This window comes from Leucoraja erinacea, chromosome 18, assembly GCF_028641065.1.
Source record: "Leucoraja erinacea ecotype New England chromosome 18, Leri_hhj_1, whole genome shotgun sequence".
Classification (NCBI taxonomy): Eukaryota; Metazoa; Chordata; class Chondrichthyes; order Rajiformes; family Rajidae; genus Leucoraja; species Leucoraja erinaceus.
This window is the reverse complement of record NC_073394.1, coordinates 22950753-22975312: the sequence shown is the minus strand read 5'-3', so window position 1 is coordinate 22975312 and position 24560 is coordinate 22950753. Positions and strand designations below refer to the sequence as shown.

Below are 24560 nucleotides of genomic sequence, written 5' to 3'. Positions count from 1 at the left end.
TAAATTGTATTGTATTGCTTCAGAGTTCAGTAATTTGCTGGGCAATTTTGGTAGATGTTGCAATTTATTTGCTTTCCTTCAATGAGGTTGATGAGCTGTGTTTTGCATGCTATTCAAACCGATCAGATAATAATACAAATAAATACAATCAAGCCAAATTCAAGTACAATAGGTAAAGCAAAGGGGAAGATACAGAGTGCAGAATATAGTTCTCAGCATTGTAGTGTACCAGTTCCATAGACAAAGTACAATGTCCTTAATTGGGTAGAGGTAAATCGGACAGTACCCTAGTTTATGGAAGGACTGGTCGGAAGCCTGATAACAGAGGTTTGGTTTAGTTTAGTTTAATTTACTTCAGTTTGGAGATACAGTGTTGAAACGGGGTCTTTGGCCCACCACGTCCACACCGACCAACAATCACCCATACACTAGTTCTATCCTACACACTAGGAATAATTTACAGAAACCAATTAAGCTACAAATCTGCACATCTTTGGGATGTGGGAGGAAACTGGAGCTCCCATTAGAGAAGTTGTTTCTGAGTCTGGTGGTGCATGCTTTCAAGTTTCTGTATCTTCTGCCCGACAGGAGCAGAGGTATTTTCATAAGCCACTTCAAGTAATCAGGCAATCAGACTTTACTGGACTCATCTTGCACTAAAAGTCCCATACACTGTGGACGGCTCAATTGTGATCATGTGTAGTCTTTCCGCTGACTGGTTAGCATGCAACAAAAAGCTTTTCACATGACAGTAAACCAAACAAAACTAAACTTATCCGAGATTTCTCAAAAGGATTGACTCAGTTTTGTACAATGCTTTGTGTTCTCTATAGAATGCTCTAATTGTTATGGATTGGAATCTTGCAACAGCAGGGTGTGAAAAATTGTATCCCATTACCCTGCAATGAGATGCATTTGGTTAGATAATAGTGTGAGTCATCAGTGAAACCGCAGCACATGTAACCCAGTTGGGGCATAATACGGGCAGACGAAAACAGAAGGTCAGCTGGTAAATTACAGGCAAATGAAGTAGATTGTTTGCCCAGTGATTGAACTGATTCAGCTTCTGTCCTGGCTCTTCAGATGAAGTGATGACGTAGGGACCCTGGCCCTGAACTTCACGGTGCAATTACCCAAACTGAATGATACTGTCACTGCGCTGGTGGTTTTCAGTGAGCTGTTAAATCTTCTTTTGAAGCTGCCCTTGATAAATTCACGGGTAAGTGTGTCACAGTTGCTAAGCAGGTCTCTGTCCCATGCCGTTAGTTCATTGCAGCTGAGGCAATGACTTTAAACTTTAGAGATACAGCGTAGACACAGGCCCCTCGGCCCACTGAACCTGCGCCAACCAGCGATCACCCCATACAGTGGCACTATCCTACACGCTAGGGACAATTTACAATTTACAGAAGCCAATTAACCTAAAAACCTATGCGTCTTTTGGAATGTGGAAAAAAACGGATCGGCAGGAGATCACAGGAAGAACGTACAAACTCCGTACAGACAGCGCCCATTATCCAGATTGAACTTGGGTCTCTGGCACTGAAGGCAGCAACTCTATTGCTGCACAAAGTGCTGTGCCGTTGTGCTGGTGGATGTTGTATTGCAGAGAGTGATGGAATCCTTCAGTGGGAGGCCATTTAGCAATTCAAGTCTGACAGACCCTCTGAAATAACTGTTTATTTTCATGATTCCACAGTCGGGTTCAAAGAATCCAGGGCGGCACTGGCGCAGCTGGTAGTGCTGCTCCCTCACAGCGCCAGAGACCTCGGGTACTGTCTGTGTGGAGTTTGCACATTCTACCTGTGACTAGGTGGGTTTCCTCTGGGTGCTCCAGTTTCATTCCACATCCCAAAGACATGTGGGCTTGTAGGTCATTTGGCTTCTGTAAATTGCCCCGAGTGTGCAGGATGTGAATGTGAAAGTGGAATAACATAGAACTAGTGTGAACGGGTGATCAATGATCGATGTGAACATGGTGAGCTGAAGGGCCTATTTCCATACTGTACCTCTAAAACTAGACTAAACGAAAGCCAACTATGCCATATGCTTTCTAATTACCTTATCAACTCATCCTCTTACCTTCAAGCCTTTATGAATCTCCTGGGACTCCTTTGGTCTTCTACTCCTGTCCAGTAGTATCATTTACAGAATACTATCTTATCCAGGGTATCTCGCCCAAGTGCATCAGTGCAAATTAACACTATTATCTCGTCACCTGTGGATTTTATCATTCCTATTATATCCGTGTGAAATCCGCGCCTATCCTATTCATTATTTACCATTGTGATCTTGTGTTTCATCTACACTCTTCAACAGTTTCACAGTTGTGCCCAAGACCAGGCTGTTTAAACAAGGAAAGCAAACAGATGTTCTAATAGCATCTCACAGTACATGAGATCAGGGTTCGATCCTGACCTCGGGTGCTATCACAAGCAATAACAATCACAATAATACTTTATTAGCCAAGTACGTTTTGCAACATTAGAGGAATTTCATTTGCCAAGTCAGCCATACAAATAAAAAGCAACGGAACACACAAAATACATTTGAACATAAACATCCACCACAGTGACTCCTCCACATTCCTCACTGTGATGGAAGGTGAAACAAAAAGTTCAAATCTCTTCCCTTCTTTGCTCACCTGGAGCCCTCCGTTGATGGGACGATCTTGACTCCTGTAGCCAGCAGCGTTTTGGCCCTCCTCATCGGGCCGATCAGTTCCTGCATCAGGGGGATGCCAGCTCCCCCGTGCCGGGCGATTGAACCCCGCGTCGGGGCTGGTCGAGCCTCTGTGTCGTTGGAGCTTCCTGACTCGGCCTCTCCCGAGACTGCGAGCTCATAATGGTAAAGTCCGCAGGCTGTGGTTGGAGCGATCCCAGGCAAGGGATCGACTCCAATGTTAAGTCCACGCCCCGTGGTGGGTCTCAAAGTCAGTCCGAGGAAGCCTCCAGTTCCATCGATGGTAGGCCGCAGAACGACCGGAGATGCGACCCGGAAAACAATCGCATCTCCGGCAAGGTAAGAAACTTAAAAAATGTTTTCCCCTGACGCCCAAACCCCTCCCCCTCTCCACACATAAAACAAACCGGAGAACATTTACACAGACTTTTAAAACGCATTAAAAATAAATATAAAAGACAAAAAAAACAGACAGACTGTTGGCGGGGCTGCCAATTGTGCGGCGTCCCTGGTGGTGGAGTTTGCTTGTTCTCCCTGTGACTGCGTGGGTTTCCTCCAGGTGCTCCAGATACTTTCATTCATACCTTAGAGAGATAGTGTGGAATCACAGCCTTCAGCCCAGTGAGTCCATGCCGACTAGCAATCACCCTGTACACAACACAGTCTCAGGGAGAACATGTAAACTCCGTACAGACAGCACACGTAGTGAGGGTCGAACCCGGGCCTCTGTTGCAGTAAGACAGCAATTCTCCCACTGTGCCGCCCCTCATTCATCCAAGGACGCGTGGGTTTGTAGATTAATTGGCCTGTGTATATTGTTCCTGCTGTGTAGGGAGTGGATGTGAAAGTGGGGTTACATTGTTGTGATACATGCTGTTGGTCGACTTCAGAAGTGAAGGGTGTTCCTTGAGGTGAACAGTGTACAGACCTTTGCTCGGGCCCATATGGAACACCAGACCTAACAAATGTACATTGTTGTTAGAAGGTAAAAAATAGAAATTCAACCAATCAAGGGATATATCATTAACTGGTGTTTTCTTGAGCGCAACAAGTTAGTGAGTGTTCTAATGGAAGTATCTGAAATGAGAAAGGGATTAAAAATAGCACAATATTTTTCTCTGGTTAATAATCCAAGGTAAAACCAACTTTTAATAAATTTCAAGCGAGACCATTTAGGATTGAGATTAGGAAATACTCTCCATAAAAATGTTCTATAAATGTGGAACATTTAATTGTTGGTAGAGGCTGATTAATCAAAACTTTCAAGACCGATTTTGGTCATTTTACTGAGGGAAGAGATGGTAGGTTAAATAACATTGAGATGCAGACCTGCCCTGGTTTAATTCACTGATGGAACCGGTTTAGTGATGTTCAAACATCATCTACTTAGCTCAAGGGCACAAAAGACAATGGTTATACCATAGGTAGATAAAAATGCTGGAGAAACTCAGCGAGTGAGGCAGCATCTATGGAGCCAAGGAATAAGTGACGTTTCGGGTCGAGACCCTTCGTCAGACTTCACCATAGTTGTTTAACAAGTAGAGCTGGTTAAATATGGGGAAAACCTAAAGTGTTTCTGCATGGCGGCGCAGCGATAGAGTTGCTGTCTAACAGCGCCAGAGACCCAGGTTCAATCCTGTCTACATGTGCTCTCTGTCACAGTATGTATGTTCTCCCTGTGACCACGTGGATTTCCTCCCACACTCCGAAGACAAGATGTACAGGTTTGTTTGTTAATTGGATTCAGTAGAAATTGTAAATTGTCCCTTGTGTGTAGGATAGTGCTAGTGTATGGGTATCGTTGGTCTGCGCGAACTTGGTGGGCCAAGGAGCCTGTTTCTGCTGTATCTCTAAGTGTAACTAAATTAAACACGTCAGCCTCATGGAGCTGCAAACAGCTGAGCAATGTGGCTGATGGATTTTCACTTTAATTTATACTGTTGCTGGTCAAGGAAGAGAAGGAGAATGAAACAATATGAATTGAAATTGTTAGATGAATTGGGTGACAAGAACATTGTCCTTTAAAATAACAAAAGAGGTTTTTGATGTCGAGCAATGATATATTTAAGAGAATCCTGATTTACAAGATTCCCAATTTCAACACTAAATGGTCTAACACTAACTTTATTAAATATTGGCCATTTTCTACGAATAATAAAGATAGGCACAAAGTCTTGGAGCAACAGTCGATCAGGCAGCATCTCTGGAGAAAAAGGATGGTTGACGTTTTGGGTCGGGACCCTTCTTCAGGCTCGAAGGGCCGAATGGCCTACTCCTGCACCTATGTACTATTTTTTTTCTATGTTTCAAACTGAAAGTAGGGTGGGGAGGGGAGGGGGGGATATCATACACAATCTGTACCACTGTGGCCTTTTAAGAGAATAAAATATAACATTTTGTAGTATCTGGCAGCAAATATCACCTAAACCTAATTTGAAATGAAAAATGTTCAAGTTGGAAAAGCCTTACTTTGTACAGGTACGATCAAACTTGGGAGCACTGCTGTAGTGACCAATGTCTTTAATTCATGCATGGACATTGTGGGCCAAAGGGCCTGTTACTGTGCTGTACTGATCTATGTTCTTTGTTCTATGTTAGTCAAATTAGCTTGTCCAAGAATTGTGCTCTTTATTTATTAAATTGCATGCTAGATACATGACACTTTTCCTATCCAACGGGTGATTAGTTGTAATGTATTCCTGGGCATTAAAAAACCAATATCAAGAAACCTACTTGAAACTGTGGACATTATGATTAATCTAGTTCTGTATCCTCCCTTGAGGCCCTGAAACTCCAAAAAAGCGAAGAAAGATATTCCTCTTGCATTCACGCAGTGACTTGTAGACTTTCGAAATACAAATACAATGCGGAAACAGGGCCTTTGTCCCACCGAGTCCACACTGACCAATGATCTCCCCCCCCCCCCCCCCCCCCCCCCCCCCCCCTACACTAGCACTATCCTGTACACTAGGGACAGTCTACATCTTTTTTTATCAAAGCCAATTAACCTCCAAACCTTGTGTCTTTGGAGTGTGGGAGGAAACTGGAGTACCCGGAGAAAATGCACGCAATCACAGGGAGAATGTACAAACTCCGTACAGACAGCACCTGTAGTCGGGATTGAACCTGTGCCTCTGACGCTGTAAGGCAGCAGCTCTACTGCTGTGCCACTGTGGATCAAAACCAGTCTAGTGATAGTCCACACATCAATTTCTGGACTAGATTCCTTCTGTAGGGTGACAGCCAAGCAGTAGTCAAAAAGCTTGCAGAGAACCACACACATTGCACAAGCCCAGAATTGCAACATAAGACAATAGGTGTAGGAGTAGGCCATTCGGCCCTTCAAGCCAGCACCGCCATTCAATGTGATCATGGCTGATCATCCCCAATCAGTACCCCATTCCTGCCTTCTCCCCATATCCTTTGACTGCTATTTTTAAGAGCCCTATCTAGCTCTCTCTTGAAAGCATCCAGAGAACCTGCCTTCACCACCCTCTGAGGCAGAGAATTCCACTGTTCCAACACCTGCTGGATAAGAAAAGCTGTCATGTATCTAGTCTACAATTTCATAAATTAAACGCACAACACTTGGACAAATTAATTTGACGAACATAGACCATACTACAGTACAGCACAGGAATATGCCCTGCGACCCACAATGTCCATGCTGAAAATGATGCCAAGCAAAACGAATCTCCTCTGCCTGCAAATGATCCATATCCCGCCATTTCCTGCATGTTCATGTGGCCAATCCACAAACCTCTAAAACACCACTATCATATCTATCTCCACCACCACCCCTGGCATTGCCATCCAGGCACCTAACACCCTCTCATTAAAAAAAACTTTCCCAACAAATCTCCTTTAAACTTTGTCCCTCTCACCGTATAGTTATGCTCTTTAACATTTTCATCCCAGGAAAACATACTCTATCTTTGCCTCTCATAATTATAAATACTTCTATCAGGTTAATCAAAATGTGTTTGCCCTTTATCAGTCCAAGTTGTCCATGCCTTAGTGCATTAGTGCACGGATTGCTTCATTATCTGGGAGTTGCAGATGGAAATGAACACTGTGCGATCACCAGTGAAGCATCCCACATCTGACCATATCTTAGAAGGAAGGTCACTGATGAAACAGCTGAAAATCTTTGAGCTAAATATGTGTAGCTTTATTGGAAGGTTGGTGGGGGCGCTGCAAGACAGCTGCGTTATTTGTACTTTTTTTTTTTTTTTTTTGGTGTCAGTTTTGGGTGTATTTCGGTACGTCATGTGGGGGGGGAGGGGAAAGGGGGAAATCGCTTTTGGCCGCCTCGTCCACGGAGAGGCGACTTTTTCCATGTCATCTCCCTCGCTGCCTAACATCATGGAGCCTTTACCGGAATCGGGCCTGGAGCATTGGCAGTGGACTTTCCATCGCAGAGCGAGCAAAACCTTGCCGGGGATCGCCAGAGAGGAGTGCTCCGAGTGCTTGCCTAGTGTTGTTGACGTCATGGGACTGTGGTCTGCGGAGCTTCTAGCCGCGGGCGTGGCGTGGACCTACCATCTGGAGCATGGGATCCCTCGCTAGGGATCGCTGGAGAAAATCTCCGGCCTGCGGCCTATAACATCCTGATGCCGCGGACTCCGGTAGGAAAGTGCCGATTCGGGACCTCCAAGCCGTGGAGTCTGTGGCCGCGACCACGGATGAACAAGGGAGGAGGACTGGCTGAACTTTGTTGCCTTCCTCCACAGTGACGAATGCTGTGGTGGATGTTTGTGTTACATTTTATTGTGTATTGTGTGTTCTTTTTAAGTGTATCGCTGCTGGCAAATTCATTTCACTGCATGTAATGTGCATGTGATGAATAAAATTGACTTTGACTTTGGAAAATGATATTTTCTTTGTAAAATGAATGGCAATGACAGCCCTTAAGAATTCTTACAGAATAAAGGAATTGGGCTTTCTAGTACCAAAGTATCTTGCTTAAAAAAAGGACACAACGGGTCAGGTAGCATGGTCGGAACCCTTCTTCATGGATAGGGGTGCTTCAGGTCGGTACCATCTGAAGAATGATCCAGATCCGAAATGTCACCTATCCATGTTCTCCAGAGATGCTGCCTGAGTTACCCCAGCACTATATGTCCTTTTAGTAAACCAGCATCTCGTTTCCAGTTCCTCGTTCCCAACAAACATTGACACAAAGTGTCGGAGTAACTCAGCGGGTCACGCGGCATCTCCAGAGATACTGTCTAACCTGCTGAGTTACTCCAGCACTTTGTGTATTTTTTTGGTATCAACCAGCATCTGTCATTCCTTGTTTCTACATTTCTCGTACCTCAAACATTTTATTTGAGAAAATGTTTTGAGATATGTCCAAAACAATTCTGTAATTATATTTTACTCTCTGGTAATGAGTTAATATTTAGTTAATATCAAAAAATAAGAGCATTAACTTTTGACTCGTTAGTACCATTGTTGTGTGAATGAGTGGTATCTCAATTACAAATTTAGGTGTCAAATCCTGCTCTGTAGCTTTGCACCAGGATAATTTGGGATCTCACTTCAGAGAATGATGCATTGGAAGATTGCAATATTTCATGGACCTTTAAACCGTGTTAGTGATACACAATGCTGAACAAGTACTGGTCAAAAGTAAGAAAGGAATTTATCAGTACCTATCACTCCTCAAAGTGGGTTTTCTGTTTTCTGTGTTGCCTGCTGTTGTAGTTAGAGCAGTGGAATGCTGTAATATCCTCCAAGCTCTTTACAACCAGGAACATCAATTATGGAGTGCAACATGTACACCATCTAGGACAGGTGTCGGCATCCTTGTTCTGCATAGGGGCCAGGATGCATATCTGTGAGCGGATGGCGGGCCACATCTATCACGTGTACACATGGATCCCACCCCGAATGGCAGGCATCAAATCACGTGTTCACATAGATCACACCCCTTCGAGGCCACCACCTGGAACACTGGCCCCTAGTTACGAGCGCTCACGAACACGGCGTACCATGGCCTTGTCCTGAAGGCGGTGGCTCAAATACTCACACTCACTCGTCCCCGGCCTATTGACAATCCCGATCGCCACAGTGAAGCCCAGACACAGAAGGTGCGCGGCCGTGCCGGCAGCTTTGCGCAGGATGCAGTACAGCCAGAGCTCGGCGCTGCTCGGTGGAACTGGAGATGACGGAAGTCTGCCGGCCAGCTAATTACGGGGAAAAGAATACGCCTGCGGGCCGGATAATTTTGGCCTGGGGGCCGTAGGTTGCCGACCCCTGATCTAGGACAACCTAGCCCACCCACTACCTTCTCTCCAAACTCTGAACTGCACCCTTCATTCCATCCACCTCGATACACATTTCCTCCCCCCCCTTCCCTGGATTCGCATCGATTTCTCCCCTTCCCCCTAACCCCCATCCCCTTCCACCTGTATTCCTTCCTCTGGCTTCACAATTCGGACCTCTTCTATCCTTATTTCATAATTTTGGTCTTTCCATCCCTTTGTCCATCCACCTGCAAATCAACTCCCCCTTCCCACCCATGACGTATCCATCTATCATTTCCCAGGCTTTGTTCTGCCTCCAACTCTTCCAGCTTTATCATCCTCCACCACAATCAGTCTGAAGAAGGGTCCCAACCAAAAATGTCAGCTATTCATGGTCTCCGGAGATGTTACCCGACCCGCTGAGTCACTCCAACACTTTATGTCTTTTTTTGGTAAACCAGCATCTGCAGTTCCTTGTGTCTCCTTTAGAACCTCCTTTCATCAAAAGTGTTTTATTGTCACATGTCCTGAAAAGAGAACAATGAAATTCTTACTTGCCGCAGCACAACAGGCTTGGAAACGCTGTACTCAATGGATAATATAATGAGCACACAAAATAAAAAAGTTCAATAAGTTTAAAAAAAACAATATAATGCTAAAACAAAACAAAGCCAATGTCCATAGTGCAATACAGGCAGTTTGGAGTTCAGAGTTTAATTGGAGTGCACAGTGTTCAATAGCCTGATGGTTGTTGGGAAGAAGCTGCTCCTGAACCTGGATGTTACAGTTTTCAGGCTCTGGTTCCTTCTTCCCGATGGCAGGAGTGAAATGAGAGCATTGCTGGGGTGGTGTGGGTCTTTGATGATGCTGGCTGACTTTTTGAGGCAACGATGCTTGCAGATCCATGTAGGTGATTAACCGTGACAGACAATTCTCACAAAAGGTAGTGAGATAAGGAGAGAAGTGTGATCTCCGATGATGGTAGGTACTGCCTCTCCTTTGGATGAGATGATGCACAGTGAGCTCTTGGCTGGTTAGTTACAGCTGTTAGCTGTGCCCACAAGAGCAAGGCAGTGTGTCAGTGTTCTTGTGTTTCAGATCATCTTGCCAGGTAGCAGATAAAAGTCATCATGGTTGAATTTAGGGTGGCACTGCTGACCGAGGTGTTTCTTTACAGTGCCTGGGGCCCATGCTTGATTCTCGCCTCGGGTTCTGTCTATGTGCAGTTTGCACGTTCCACCTGTGACCAAGTGGTTGTTCTGGTTTCCTCCTGCATCCCAGGGATGTGCGGGTTTGCAGGTTATTTGGCTGCTGTAAATTGCCTCTAGTGTGTAGTGAGTGAATGCAAAAATGGGATCATATAGACCTAATGTGCACAGGTCATCGATGGCCAGCATGGACGCAGTGGGCTGAAGGGCCTGTTTCCATGCTGTATCTTTCAAACAATCGGCTGTGTGTGCAAGATATGCAAGATATAATTGTGTGCGTTGAAGTAATATTAATTTTGTGTGGGGACATTGAAGCAAATGATTAATGTGGATGCTTGGAAGGTGAGTGGGGAATATGTACATTGAGTAATATCTAAGACTAATGATACAGTTGATGGTGTGGCATTTCAAGATCTATTCACCCACGCAATTTTTTTCTGCAGCAAAGTTCACTGGGATTTGATTCCTGCGGTTGAATGTTGCAGTTATCTCTGCCCACTCCTTTTGCATCGTATGTCTAGGGCATGCCCTGCCCCAAACCGGAAATCGCTACCTCCTACACCAAAGCTCCAATGCATCATGGAAAAAACTATGGCATTGCCTTGCAGATTATTGGCACACAGGCACACTGTCCAAAGGCAAGGCAGTGGGATGAAGCTGGGTCGGGATTCACAGGGGGAAATCAACCTGGATTACAGCTCCTGATCATTATCCAATAATCCCCGCTGCGTGGGTGACTAATGAAACCAAACTACGTTCACTGTGGTGGAAAGATTGGCTCTTGCATTACAAACAAGGGCGTCCAAACCAGGCCTTGACACGGAACTTCTGCTGCTCCCTCTGGCACTTGGCATGGAATCCCTGCTGTCGCTTCAGGCTCTTGGGTTGAAGCCTCTGGTCGCATAATGCAGAAATAAAAACTTGGAAGGTTTTAACTATTCCAGAAAAAAAAAACTGTTTAGCAAAGAAAAGGGACCAGCTAATTTAAATGAGTATAAAAGCGTGGAACAGCCTAATTTTTCCTCGGGGTGCTTGTCAGGAAATTTAAATCTTAGGAGCTTCAATATGAGGTGTGTGCATTCCTGTCAATTGGCTGCTGGTTGTTGATCAGCACGTTGCAAAAACAAGAGGCCGATTGTGTTTCACATGGGAATTAAGAATGATGCCAAGATCGTGATGAGCTGGTGGAAGGAATGCTATTCAGATGGAGATTTTCAGGATCCTGAGGTTGTGCAAATGTTTTAACATTTCAGTCAGTATCCTCAATGACAAAGGATAGTGCAATGATGGAAAGACGAACTGGGCAATGCAAATGAACATGCTGTGATTAGAAATGTGGATGCTCAAAACTTAATTCAGAGACACACGGTGCTGTAATCTTGAGCAAATTGCAAAGCGCTGGAGGAACTCAACAGGTCAGGCAGCATCTGGGATGGGATGGAAGTTCAAAACTTAATACTGGTGGAAAGGAAAACGTAGAAACCATGTGTTTATCTGAAACACACGCAGAAGTGGCTGATAAATTTCAAGAGGGCATCAATGCGAAGAAAGTGTAATAGCAGATTGTTGTAACGTTCAAGGAATCTTTCCTCTAGTCACTATGATTGAAGTCGGGGGTAAGGAGATAATTTTGATACGCATGCGAGCTCTGCACGAGACACTCAAAGCCGTCCGAAGATAAATCTTCAAAACCCACTCTCTTCATTAATTAAGTTTCTTTATTGTCGTAGTAAAAACAGTAAGATATTCATCCAAACTTCTTCTTGTTTAAGTACATTTTGATCTTACTCGTAGTCAAACTCGTGCATGGTCGAAAGCTGTGCCTTCTTCACCATGCTTCTTCCAACTAAACTAAATACTACTATCGCGTCTGCGTGAGAATCCCACCCTCAAACACACCTCCGACCACGTAATTAATTCCACCCACATAATTACAGGCAGATATACTAAGATTTTATATGTATTTTACAGTGTTTTTATATGCAATGTATTTTATGTAATGTTGTCCGTTGTCTGGACCTTGAGTCCGAAATAAAGTATAATAATAATAATGCAATCCAAAGGCTCCCCAACCAAAACGTCACCAATCCATGTTCTCCAGAGATGCTGCCTGACCCGCTGAGTTTCTCCAGCACTTTGTGTCTTAAGGCAAGGCAGACTCCTCCCAGTGGGAGATTGCTTCTGGCACAACCCTCCATTTCCATCAGGATGATTAGTTTCCACCAGATCCTGAATAAAAGTGATAGCTTGCTCCAGAATAGGGCGGTGGTGCAGTGGTACAGTTGCTGCCCTACAGCGCCAGAGACATGGGTTTGATCCTGACTATGGGTGCTGTCTGTACGGAGTTTGGACATTCTCTCCGTGAATGCGTGGGTTTTCTCCGGGTGCTCCGGTTTCCTCCCACATGCCAAAGACCTACAGGTTTGAAAGTTAATTGGCTTTGATAAAATTGTAAATTGTCCCTAGAGTATAGAATAATGTTAGTATCCGGGGTGGACTTGGTGGGCCGAAGAGCCTGTTTCCACACTGAATCTCTAAAGTCGAAATATAGTTAGTTTTTTTACATTGTAAACCTCTGGAACATCAAACTGATTTAGTGATCCAAAAACACAGAAGGCTAGGCTGACTCAATGCTCACAATGTGCCATCACATTGCAATGGAGACTGAAGGAAATGGAGATGCTGGAATGCTGAGCTAAACACAATCCACTGTGGAAACTCAGTAAGTCAGGCAGCATCTGTGGAGGGAATGGACAGATGACGTTTTGGATCGGGTCCCTTCTTCACATTAGTGTATATGTATTGTTAGTAGACCTGAACCGTTATCATCTCCAGGTTTAGATGATCTGGTGCATCTGATTCTGACCAGTTTAACGAAGTTGAATTCGCATCAAGCTGATGCTGATCGTCTATCTTTATACAAATTCCATATAAAATCCATGAAAGCTGGAAATCCCAAATATGAAGAAAAAAGCTGAAGTATGCGTGGAATTTGGTCAAAGCTGCTCTTGGTCCAGTGTCAGACCTTGTAATTAATAAGCAGATTTTCACTGCCAGCAACGTTGGCAGAATGGGGGGAATTCCAAGGAAGTTCATACTCTGGCTGTACAAATCATTTGAAGAATAAAAATGGTTGAATGTTTTATGTTGGTCTTTCAGTCAGCCCAACAAACGAAAAGAATCAGCCATTTCCGATAAGAAACGAGTTTCTATAGGTAAACCTAAGAATAAAATGAGTGAGGGCTGAAAGAAAGGTCCTGATCCAAAACGTCACCTGTAAATGTTCTCCAGAGATGCTGCCTGACCTGCTGAGTTACTCCAGCACTTTGTGTCTTCTTTCCTGGTTCATCTTGTAAATGGTACATGCTGCAGGCACAGTGGACTGGTGATCAAGCGATCAAATGTTTATAATGGTTGATGTGGGGAGGTAAAAGTGGACTGTTTTATCACGGATGGTAACCAAAGTATTCATGTGGCTGGTTCTATTGAGTTACATTTTGAAGACATCTCAGTTCTGTTGAAGGGTCATAGAGTCATGCAGCATGGAAACAGGCCCTTCGGCCCAACATGACCATTCCGACCAAGATGCCCCATCAACACTAGTCCCACCTGCCTGTGTTTGGCCCATATCTCTCTAAACCGTAACTATCTATGTACTTGTCTAAACGTCGTTTAAAAGTTGTTAGTTGCATCTGTGTGAACAAGTTGCCCTTCGGTTCCTATTACATCTTTTCCCTCTCACTTAAACCTATGTTCCCTGGTTCTTGATTCCCCATCGCCCTTAAACTTTAACTCTGTTTTGGATTCCACAGGTGCTGCCTGACCTGCTGGGTATTTCAAGCATTTTCTGTTTTCAGTTTAGATATTTGGGATAATCGGTCATTTGATCATCTCCTGGCATTCTTGTGGGACAAATGTAATGGGCATGTCCCACTTAGGTGACTTTTTAGACGACTACTGGAGACTATGCAGTCGCCACATGTTCGTGGGTGTTTGCCGGGGAGTCGCCTTCATGGTCGTGAGTAGTTCCCGCATTCTGGGAACTAGTCGCAACTTCATTCTGGTCGCTGCTAATTTTTCAACGAGAATTCACGTGCCGTAGGTGCAGTGGTAGTGAGTCGCCAGGAGGTCGTAGGTTGTCGTCAGTGCTGACCGGTGAATTTCATTGGCTCATTGGGGAAAAAAAACATATACAGTAGTTTTCAGAACCAAGGATAACCAACCGGTAATGTTAATGTCTGCCGAGCTTCACAGCCGTGTATCTCTGGCTTCTTAAAAGTTGTTTCCACTCCTTCTCCCCACCCTGTCTCCCCCTTCTCCCCCCTTCTCCACCTCTCTCTCCCCCTTCTTTTAAAGGAAGTGACCCTTCCCGTACACTGTGCTTTCACCGTCTTAATTACAGGCGCCAACCTTTCTCTTCATTGTGGTGTGTGTCTGTATCACATTGGCTTTGCACCGTGAATTTAAATCAGACAGCACTTCCCCCGCTTGCCCGGTCCATTGCCTGCATAACTGGCTGGTGAAGGAAGCGATGTGTGTGTGTGTTTGTTCCACTCTGACAGTCGCCGTTCCAGTCGCCGGATTTTCAGCAACCGGCTACAACTTGACAGTCGCCTGAAAAATCGCCTGTGGCACAGGCCCATTACTGATCTGCCCATGTCCAAATGTTGTCTCGGTCTTGCTGCAAGCTGGCATGGGCCACACCATTTGCTGAGGAGTTGTGAATCATGCAATCATCAGCAATCTGAGTGGCACAGTGACGCAGCGGTAGAGTTGCTGCCTTACAACACCAGAGTGCTGATTTCTATTCTGACCACGCGTGCTGTCTGTATGGATTTTGTACGTTTTCCCTGTGCCGGGGATGGGTTTACTCCTGGTGCTCTGGTTTGCTCCTACATTCCAAAGACGTGCAGGATGGAGGTTAATTGGGTTTTGTGAATTGTCCCTAGATTGTAGGATAGAACTAGTGTACAGGTGAATATTGGTTGACGCCAACTTGATGGGCTAAAGGTAGGTATGTTACAAAACCTACCTGAATCGTCATTGGGAATCTGCCCACAGCCAGGTCCGCGATTTTGGCGCTGTTTGGAGGGGGCGGGTTTAAAACGCGATTTTTACTAGGCTGTACTAATCGCAGATGTTCAGCCTAGTAAATCATTAACGAAAAATCGCTGCAAGACCCGGTCGCAAAAGGTATTATTAGTTTTATAGGCCTCGATAATATAGTTATAATAATTTTAAAATTACTATCTGATTCCGCAACCTCTCGCAGCCCCAGGGTTTTATAAAGCAAACAATTAAAGGTATGTACCTTATTTTTACATTAAATGGGGCATATATATAACCCTATATATCAAGTTATCTATAGCGAGTAGTTCATTTTGGGCTTTTTATATCCCGCAGTATTTTTCTCGGCATTTGAGGGCACTAATCCAGCGCTATGTCAACATTCTAAACCAGCGCGTTCACATGAACCCACTAGAAAGCCGATTTAAATGGGCATTTATTTACAGCAATTGAACACTAAATTCCTTCCATTTGGCCTATAAATTAATGTAAATTAGATATAAAATCATGTTGTATTGTGAATTATTTGTGAATATTATTTGGACACTAAGGCTATTTAAAAATGTTAATCTTTCCTTAAGAAATGGCCTTTTGACTATCCAAGATCACAGCTTTTTTGTAATGTCCATTGAAAATCAATAGGGAACAAGATGCTAATTTCCGAGTATGAAAATGGCCATAACTTTTTTAATACTTGAGATATGAGAGTGAATTTGGTGTCAAATTAAACTTATTGTTATGCTTTATCTGATGGGATAAATTGCAGACTTGATTTTTAAAATCTCAAAATTTTGTAACATTGCTACTAAAGGGCCTGTTTCCACGCTGTATCTCCACACTAAACTAAACTAAACTCAACTAATGGAGTTGAAGATAGGTGGATCTAGGACAATATCTTGAGAAAGTCCTCGGGCTGTGAAAATTGAATTTTGATATCTCAACCATCTACAATTATGTGAAGGATGGCTGCAAGCGATCTCCTTGATACCTATTGACTTCATTTCTACCAGGGCACCTTAATGTCACTCGATCAATTAATTTATTGATGTCAACTGATACCACCCTCATCTCATCTCATCTCTGGCCCCAAATTGGACCAAGGCTGTAATGAGGTCTCGATCTGATGAGTAGGTTATTGGTCAGCACCGGTAACGACACTTTGCTGATGATTAAGAGTAGACCTATTGGCTAGTAATTGGATGGATGGACTTGGCCTGCTGTTTGTGAATGGGACATACTTGGGCTTTTCCTTTATTGGGTAGATGTCAGTGTTGCAACTGCACTGGAACAACTTAATTAGAGGATCAAAATGAACCTCGCGATTAATTTTGACTGGTATCCACATAGAATAGTTAGGAGTTACAGATGTTCATCTTAGATTTGGATATAGTGGCCACTCTATTTGTCCATGACTACATGGGCAATCCCTGGCAAAATAACTAGAAGAGATTGCAGCAGGATCTGGATCGATTGGCCAGGTGGGCGGAGGAATGGTTGATGGAATTTAATACAGAGAAGTGTGAGGTGTTGCATTGTGGGACGTCAAACAAGGGCTGGACCTACACAGTAAATGGTAGGCCTCTGAGTAGTGTTGTAGAGCAGAGGGATCTAGGAGTACAGGTGTATGGTTCCTTGAAGGTCGAGTCGCAGGTAGATAAGTTGGTCAAAAAGGCTTTTGGCATTTTGGCCTTCATCAGTCGGAGTATTGAATATAGAAGTTGGGAGGTCATGTTGCAGTTGTAAAAGACGTTAGTGAGACCGCATTTAGAATATTGTGTTCAGTTCTGGGCACCATGTTATAAGAAAGATAATGTCAAGCTTGAAAGGGTTTGGAAAAGATTTACGAGAATGTTGCCAGGACTTGAGGAAGTGAGCTATAGGGAGAGGTTGAGTAGGCTGGGTCTCTATTCTATGGAGCGCAAGAGGATGAGGGGGAGGATCTTATAGAGGTGTACAAAATAATGAGAGGAATAGATCGGGTAGATGCACAAAATCTCTTGCCCCGAGTAGGGGAATCGAGGACCCGAGGACATAGGTTCAAGATGACGGGGAAAAGATTTAATAGGAATCCGAGGGGTAACATTTTCACACAAAGGGTGGTGGGTGTATGGAACAAGCTGCCAGAGGAGGTACTTGAGGCTGGGACTATCCCATCGTTTATTCCATCGTTTCAGAGACAGTTAGACAGGTATATGGATAGGACAGGTATAGTGGATAGGACTACTTATGTGCCGGTCCCAAAAGTGGGTCTTCTTTCATTCATTATAGTCACCACTCCTTCACATCTTTGAACAGCAGCATTTCTTACACGAACTATGATTCCATGTGCCTTTACTCTGTGGACGGCATGATTGTAATCATGTAGTCTTTTCGCTGACTGGATAGCACGCAGCAAAAAAGCTTTTCACTACCTTGGTATGCGTGACAATAATATTAAACTAATCTAAACTAAAAAAAGCTTCAGACATTGTCAAACAGAGGGATTTTACAACTGTGGAGAAAGGATGTAAAAGAGAGAGAAAGCACGAGAGAGAGAAGTCCCCACAATGTGGACAGGAGCATGGTAATTGGAAGATCATTAAAACATTGGAAATAGCTTGGGAAATACCTGGATGTGGAATCTTGCTTTTGTTGGGAAGAGGATCATTTAATGCCAATTGCAGCAGGAAGGATAATTTAAATAGTAATGGTTAAATGCCACCATAGCTTTGTCTTCTGTATAGAGATGACGTGTGAATTGAGTGGGTATAGATTCCATGCTCAGCACACCGCTCTGCTTTTGCAAATGCTGGCAAAAGACTTGGCATTTTTTTATTACCATCACTGTGACTTGTACCAGATTTGTATCAGCAGTTCATTGCTGCTGTAGGGAGTAATTGATAATTAATTAATTAATTTACCCAATGCTAATATCACCCTGTGCAAGGGCAGCACAGTGGCGTAGCAGTGGCCTCGCAGTGCCAGAGACCCGGGTTCAATCCTGACCTCGGGTGCTGCCTGTGTGGAGTTTGCATGTTCTCTCGGTGACCATGTGGATTTTCTCTGGCTGCACCGGTTTCTTCCCATATTTCAAAGATGTTCAAATTTGTAGGTTAATTGGCTTCTGTAAATTGCCCCTAATGTGTAGGGAGTGGATGTGTACTTGGTGGCTGAAGGGCCTGTTTCCTTCCTGTATCTCTAAGCTAAACTGAACATGCTTTGGAAGTCACAATGAGTTTATTGGTTTAGATTATTTGCATTTTTCCTTCTGTAAAAGGTCATGTTTTGTTTTTTTAATCGCTTGTGTTGTTTTTCATTACAGGATGCATTCCAGGCTTTCCATCCAAACCTGACCTTTGTCCGGAAATTTCTGAAACCTCTTCTGCTTGGTGAGCTAGCACCGGGAGAGCCCAGCCAGGACCACCAGAAGAAGGTGAAATCTTGCTTAGTTTCTCGACAATGGTTCTTTTGACCTAAATTTAACACACACCATTTTAAAGCAGACATTTGTCATTTTTAATATTATATTTCTTGTTTAATTTGAATAGATTAATCACTGTATTAAAATAGCCCAATAATTAAATGTAAATATGCTTTTCAGTATGTTTTGGGAGGCACGGTGGTGCAGCTACAAGAGCCTCTGCCTCACAATGCCAGAAACCCAGGTTTAAATCCTGATTTTGGGTGCTGTCTGTGTGGAGTTTGCAGTCATTAATGGGATAGCACAGGGACCAGAGCTGGGGCCTCAGCTACCTCTATTTGTGACTTGAAGAAAGGATTCAGTATACTGTAGCCACATTTTATGATACAAAGATAGGTGTGTATCTTTGTGGCAGCACAGTGGCGCAGTGGCAGAGTAGCTGCCTTATAGCTCTAGAGTCCCGGGTTTGATCCTGACTATGGGTGTTATCTGTACAGAGTTTGTACGTTCTCCTCGTGACCGCATGGGTTTTCTCCTGGTGCTCTGGTTTCCTCCCACACTCCAACGACGCACGGGTTTGTAGGTTAATTGGCTTCGATAAAATTGTAAATTAACCCTTAGTGTACGGGGTGATTGTTGGTCAGCATGTTGGTGGGCCGAAGGGCCTGTTTCTGCAATGAATCTCTAAAGTCTAAAGATGGGTTGGCAAGTAGTGAAGAAATTGTAAGGAGGTTGCAAAAGGATATGAATAATGTTAGCAAGGGGACTGGAAATTGGCAGATGGTGTGTAAAATGGGAAAATATGAAGTTATCCACTTTGTTATGAAGAATGAAAAATATAATTATTATTTATATCGTGGAAGATTGAAGATTGTGGAGGTACAAGAGATTTAGGTGCTTTATATGAAACACTTTATATGAAAGTTAGCAAGCAGGCACAGCAAGTCATTAGGAAGGCTAGTGGAATGTGGTGCTTTATTGAAAGGGGCATGGATTATAAATGAAGGAAGGTTTTGAGACAACTTTACAGGTAACGGTGAGACTGCAGCTGGAGAACTTCTAGAGTATGTGTCTCTGTTTAAGGATGGATAAACTTGTATTGGGCAAAGAAGGCTGACTGGGTGAGGGTGGGCAAATGTAGGAAGGTTGACGAGTTGAGTTTCTTTAGACTTTAGAGATACAGTGTGGAAACAGACCCTTCGGCCCAATGAGTCCATACTGACCAGCACACACCACGTACACTAACACTATCCCACACACTAGGACCAATTTTAGCGAAGCCAACTAACTTACAAAACGTTGTGGTAGTGTGGGAGGAAACAGGAGCACCCAGAGAAAACACACATGGTCACAGGGGGAAGGTATGAAATCCGTCCAGATAGCACCCATAGTCAGATTCGAACCCGGATCCCTGGTGCTGTAAGGCAGCAACTCTACCGCTGCGCCACTGTGCCGCACATAAAATACTTGAATTTAATTGTCCTGGCTGTCTTGTTTGGATTTGAACTCTTGACTCGGGATCAATCAATGGTCTAGAACTCTTGTTGCTAATCTTGCAACCTAACCATGATGCCACACTTACATTCCTTTATCTAATTATATTAAGGAGAGCGAGAGGTGATCTTATGGAGTCAAATACATCCCGAGGGGGTTGTTGAGAGAGTGTATCTTTGTGGAGGCAGAAGAAGAAGTTGCCCCTTTAATGCAGAGATAAGGAGCAGTTTCTTCTCTCGGGGAGGGTCATGACTGGAGTTCTGGAGAGTTGTGAAGTTGAAGCCATTGACACATTGCAAACAGGAAGTCAAGAGGTATGAGAACGAGCTGAAAAATAGTGTTGAGGTAAGACTGGATGAGCCTTGATGTTATTGAAAGGTGAGAATGCTTGAGAGGCTGAATGGCCTACCCTTATGTCTGTTCCGTCTTTTATTACGATCCTCCTTGAAACAGAGCAAACTGAGGGGAAGAAAGACATAGAGTAATTCAATGATAAACTTTTCAACGAACCCTCTTCAAAGCCTCCACAACCTCATTGTAATGGGATGACCAGAACGGCACACAATACTCCAAAGGCAGCTTAACCAGACCCGTATCAAGCTGCATCATGGCTTTTATACTCAATGTCCTGACTAATGAAGGCAAGCATATCATATACACTCTACCTATTTGTGTTGCTACTTTTAGGGAGCTATGGGCTTGGATGCCAAGATCCCTGATTACATCAATGCTGTTACGGATCTTGCCATTAACTTTAAACAAACTGATGAATCGATGCTCTAATCTGTGACAGTTCATTCCATTTACTATATTTTGAAGCACTGTATGTTAGCTTCTGAGAAAAAATAAGTAAGCCTGGTTCTTTTGAGTTCCAATGTGTGAAACATTGCTACTAAGCATCCTATAATGGTTTAATAAAGCAGCATATAAATATCAATTGATGCTGCACTTCCAGGGATGCTTTCTTTCTCCTTCCATCAATTACTTTAAATATATTCCCCTTGGTTTCTGATCCCTCGGCAAAAATAGACGGGTCCTTCTACAGCTTCTCCCGAAAGAGTCTTGTTAACGAGAGCAGGCCAAAAAGAAATTCAAGTCACCATTGTATTGTGATCCACATTCTGTGTGAGAGTGGATAGGTGCCAACTCCTCAATCATTGTAGTCATTAATAATTAGGAGGTTTTTTGTGCACGTTCAATGTTACTAATGCCAGGGCGAGGATCACATCTTCTCCTGGTTCCCCATGCATGACGACCACACAGACAGGGATCAGCTCCCCCCTCTCTATTCATGCCAGATCAGTTACTGTAGAGTTAAATCCCCGTGATGCAACCTCATCACGTATTAATGGGTCAGAGTCGGTACATGTTAGATGCAATGAGAAGTGCTCTTAATCAAGACAGAAATCGAGCCGTTCAGATTCTCAGCTGTCAGGAGATGCACTTGTATATAAATGCAAGGCATGGAGGGATATGGGTTATAGGCAAGCAGATAAGAGTTAGTCTTGGCATCAAGTTTGGCTTAGACATTGTGGGCTGAAGGGCCTGTTCCTGTGCTGTACTGTTCTATGTGTAGGAAGGAACCGCAGATGCTGGTTTACACCGAAGATAGACACAAAATGCTGGAGTAACTCGGAGGGTCTGAAGGAGGGTTTCGACCTGAAACGGCACCTATTCTGTTTCTCCAGAGATGCTGCCTGACCTGCTAAGTTACTCAAGCTTTGTGTGTCTATCTATACTGTTCTGTGTTCTATGATAGACCCATCCATGGAAAAAGGCACCAAAATCTGAGGAGGCAAGGATATGTTTTGTGATGGGGTAATGAGGGATGTTGGTGTATGACGATAAGAGTGAGTTTTCACTTGAGTGTAAATCCAGTGTTGAGGAAGGGGCATGCATGAGACCGGCTTGTCCAGATACCAGTGGTGCACAACTTAATACTAAATCTATAATCTTACTTGAGCAACTTAAATATATCTATCAGTAGGCACAAGGAACTTCAGATGCTGGTTTACAAATAAGACAAAAAGTACTGGAGTAACTCAACGAGTCAGGCAGCATCTTTGGAGAACATGGAGAGAATATATCTATTAGTAAGTAGAAACAAGGAACTGCAGGTGCTGGTTTACACTAAAAAGACAAAGTTGCTGGAGTAACTCCATGTGCCAGGCAGCATCTCTGGAGAACATGGATAGGTAATGTTTCAGATCAGAATGCTTTGGAAGGGCCCAGACCTGAAACTTCACCATTCCGTGTTTTTCAGGAATGCTGCCTGACCCCCCCCCCCCCCCCCCCCCCCCCCCCCCAGTATTTTGTTTTCTTTTTTTAAAAATAATTATCAGCAATGCTTCCTTTAAAAAAAAAAAACAGCACAAGCCCACTGATCTGCTCTCAGGTCCCAACCTAATCAAGGACCAGTCACACCCCAGTTACTCCCTCTTCACCCCTCTCCCATCCAGCAAGAGGTAAAGAAGTGTGAAAACGAGCACCTCTAGATTCAGGGACATCTTCTTCCCAGCTGTTATCAGACATCTAAACCATCCCATCACAAACTAGAGAATGGTCCTGACCTACCATCTACCTCATTGCAGACCCCTTACTGACCTGGTACTGGCAGCAAGTATTTGGAAGGTGTTTAGTTGAGTTTGGTTTAGTTTAGTTCAGAGATACAGCATGGAAACAAGCCTTTGGTCCACTGAGTCCACGCCGATCATGGATCAACCATTCACACTAGCTTTATGTTATCCCACTTCCACATTCACTTCCTACATATTATGGACAATTCACAGAGGCCAATTAACCTACAAACCCAGCTCATCTAAGCGATGTGGGTGCAAACCAGAGCACCTGGAGGAAACCCAGGTGGTCACAGGGAAAACGTGCAAACTCTGCACAGTCAGTATCCGAGGTTAGGATTGAACCCAGGTTCCTGGTGCTGTGAGGCAGCGGCTCCACCTGCTGCACCACTGTGCTGCCTCAGTCATTGGATTACTTTATTGTCATTGCATAATACGGAGACCTAACATTTTTCATTTTGCTGTTGATTTGAATTGTTATGTTTAGATACTTTGTCTAAAATCTAGGACTTCTTTTTATTAGCTGCACAGTCAACCTTGGAGGTGGATCCAAAAGATAATGTAGATGAGTCCACAGCAGTAAGGTGGCAGAGCGCAAATCTATGTCAATACTTGAGCAAATTAAACATATCTATTCACTATTACTTCCTTTAAAATAAATAGTAGCATCAGGGAGACAGTTTAGCCTAAGCATACAGAGTTTTTCTCATTGCGTATTTTTAATTTGAACTAATATATTATTCAAGCAAATCAATGTCGAATTAAGAGGGGAAAACTATAATTATTGTGACATACTTGGCATAGGAGTGGTAAACCTGGCATGGCACAGTGGTAGAGTTACTGTCTTAGAGCGCCGGAGACCCGGGTTTGATCCGGACTAAGGGGGCTGTCTGTATGGAGTTTGTACGTTGTCCCTGTGACTACACGTGTTTTTTCCGGGTGCTCTGGTTTCCTTTCACATTCCAAAGACGTGCAGGTTTGTAGGTTAATTGGCATCGGTAAAATTGTATCTAGTGCGTAGGATAGAGTAATGCCCCTGTCCCACTTAGGAAACCTGAACGGAAACCTCTAGAGACTTTGCGCCCCACCTAAGGTTTCCGTGCGGTTCCCGGAGGTTGCAGGTGGTTGCTGGAGATTGCAGGTAGTGGAAGCAGGTAGGGAGACTGACAAAAATTCCTGTTTCCGAAAGTTCCTGTTTCCACGCTGTATCTCTAAACTAAACTAAAGGAGACGCCTGTTCCTGTACCTGTTCCTTTTCTCCTGAGATGTTGCCTGACACGCTGAGTTGCTCCAGCATTTTGTGTCTATGTTTGGTATAAACCAGCATCTGCAGTTCCTTCCTAAACTAAAGGAGTGCTTGATGCTGATACTTCCTTTGAACAGGACTCCTTGAAGCACATCGTCGTGCCTGACGGCTTGTGGGAACCGAAGGGAAGATGTCTAGGTGACCTTGTCCGCTGAAGCGACCCCGACACTAATTGTCCAGTGAGCAGAAATGTGGAAATGCACATAGTTTCTGTGGTGGTTTACAAATTTCTTTATCTGCACACATTAGTCATAGTTCAGTGCTCGGGTCAGTCAGAATGGAGAAGAACATCATTAAATAATTTATTAAAAGATTCAGTTTACATCGCTAATGCAGAGTTGAAAGCAATGGATTTCAACAACACAGATACTCTCTGTAATCCAATTACCTCCTTGCACATTGATATAAAGCTCTACCTTACAGATGGCCTTTTGTGTGCTTGCAATGTTTGCGACTCCCTGTAATTTGATCTAAGTTTGGTTAAGTTTCCTTTTGCTGAGAAGGAAATTAAGTTTTATTAACATTTTTGTTATTTTTTTTATGCCCACTGATTTAAGCTTCAATAATGTTTTTTAT

At 43.7% G+C, this 24560-nt stretch overlaps 1 protein-coding gene across 2 annotated transcripts in view; it reads left to right on the top strand.

Annotated features, from left to right (window-relative positions):
• The window catches only part of fads2 (fatty acid desaturase 2), a 59960-nt gene that overhangs the window by 11881 nt on the left and 23519 nt on the right, over window positions 1–24560 (top strand). For both annotated transcript variants that reach the window (XM_055649564.1, XM_055649563.1), the window contains exon 2: window positions 18510–18620. In XM_055649564.1, the coding sequence (XP_055505539.1) occupies window positions 18510–18620 (111 nt within the window). The remainder of the gene's footprint in view (window positions 1–18509; window positions 18621–24560) is intronic.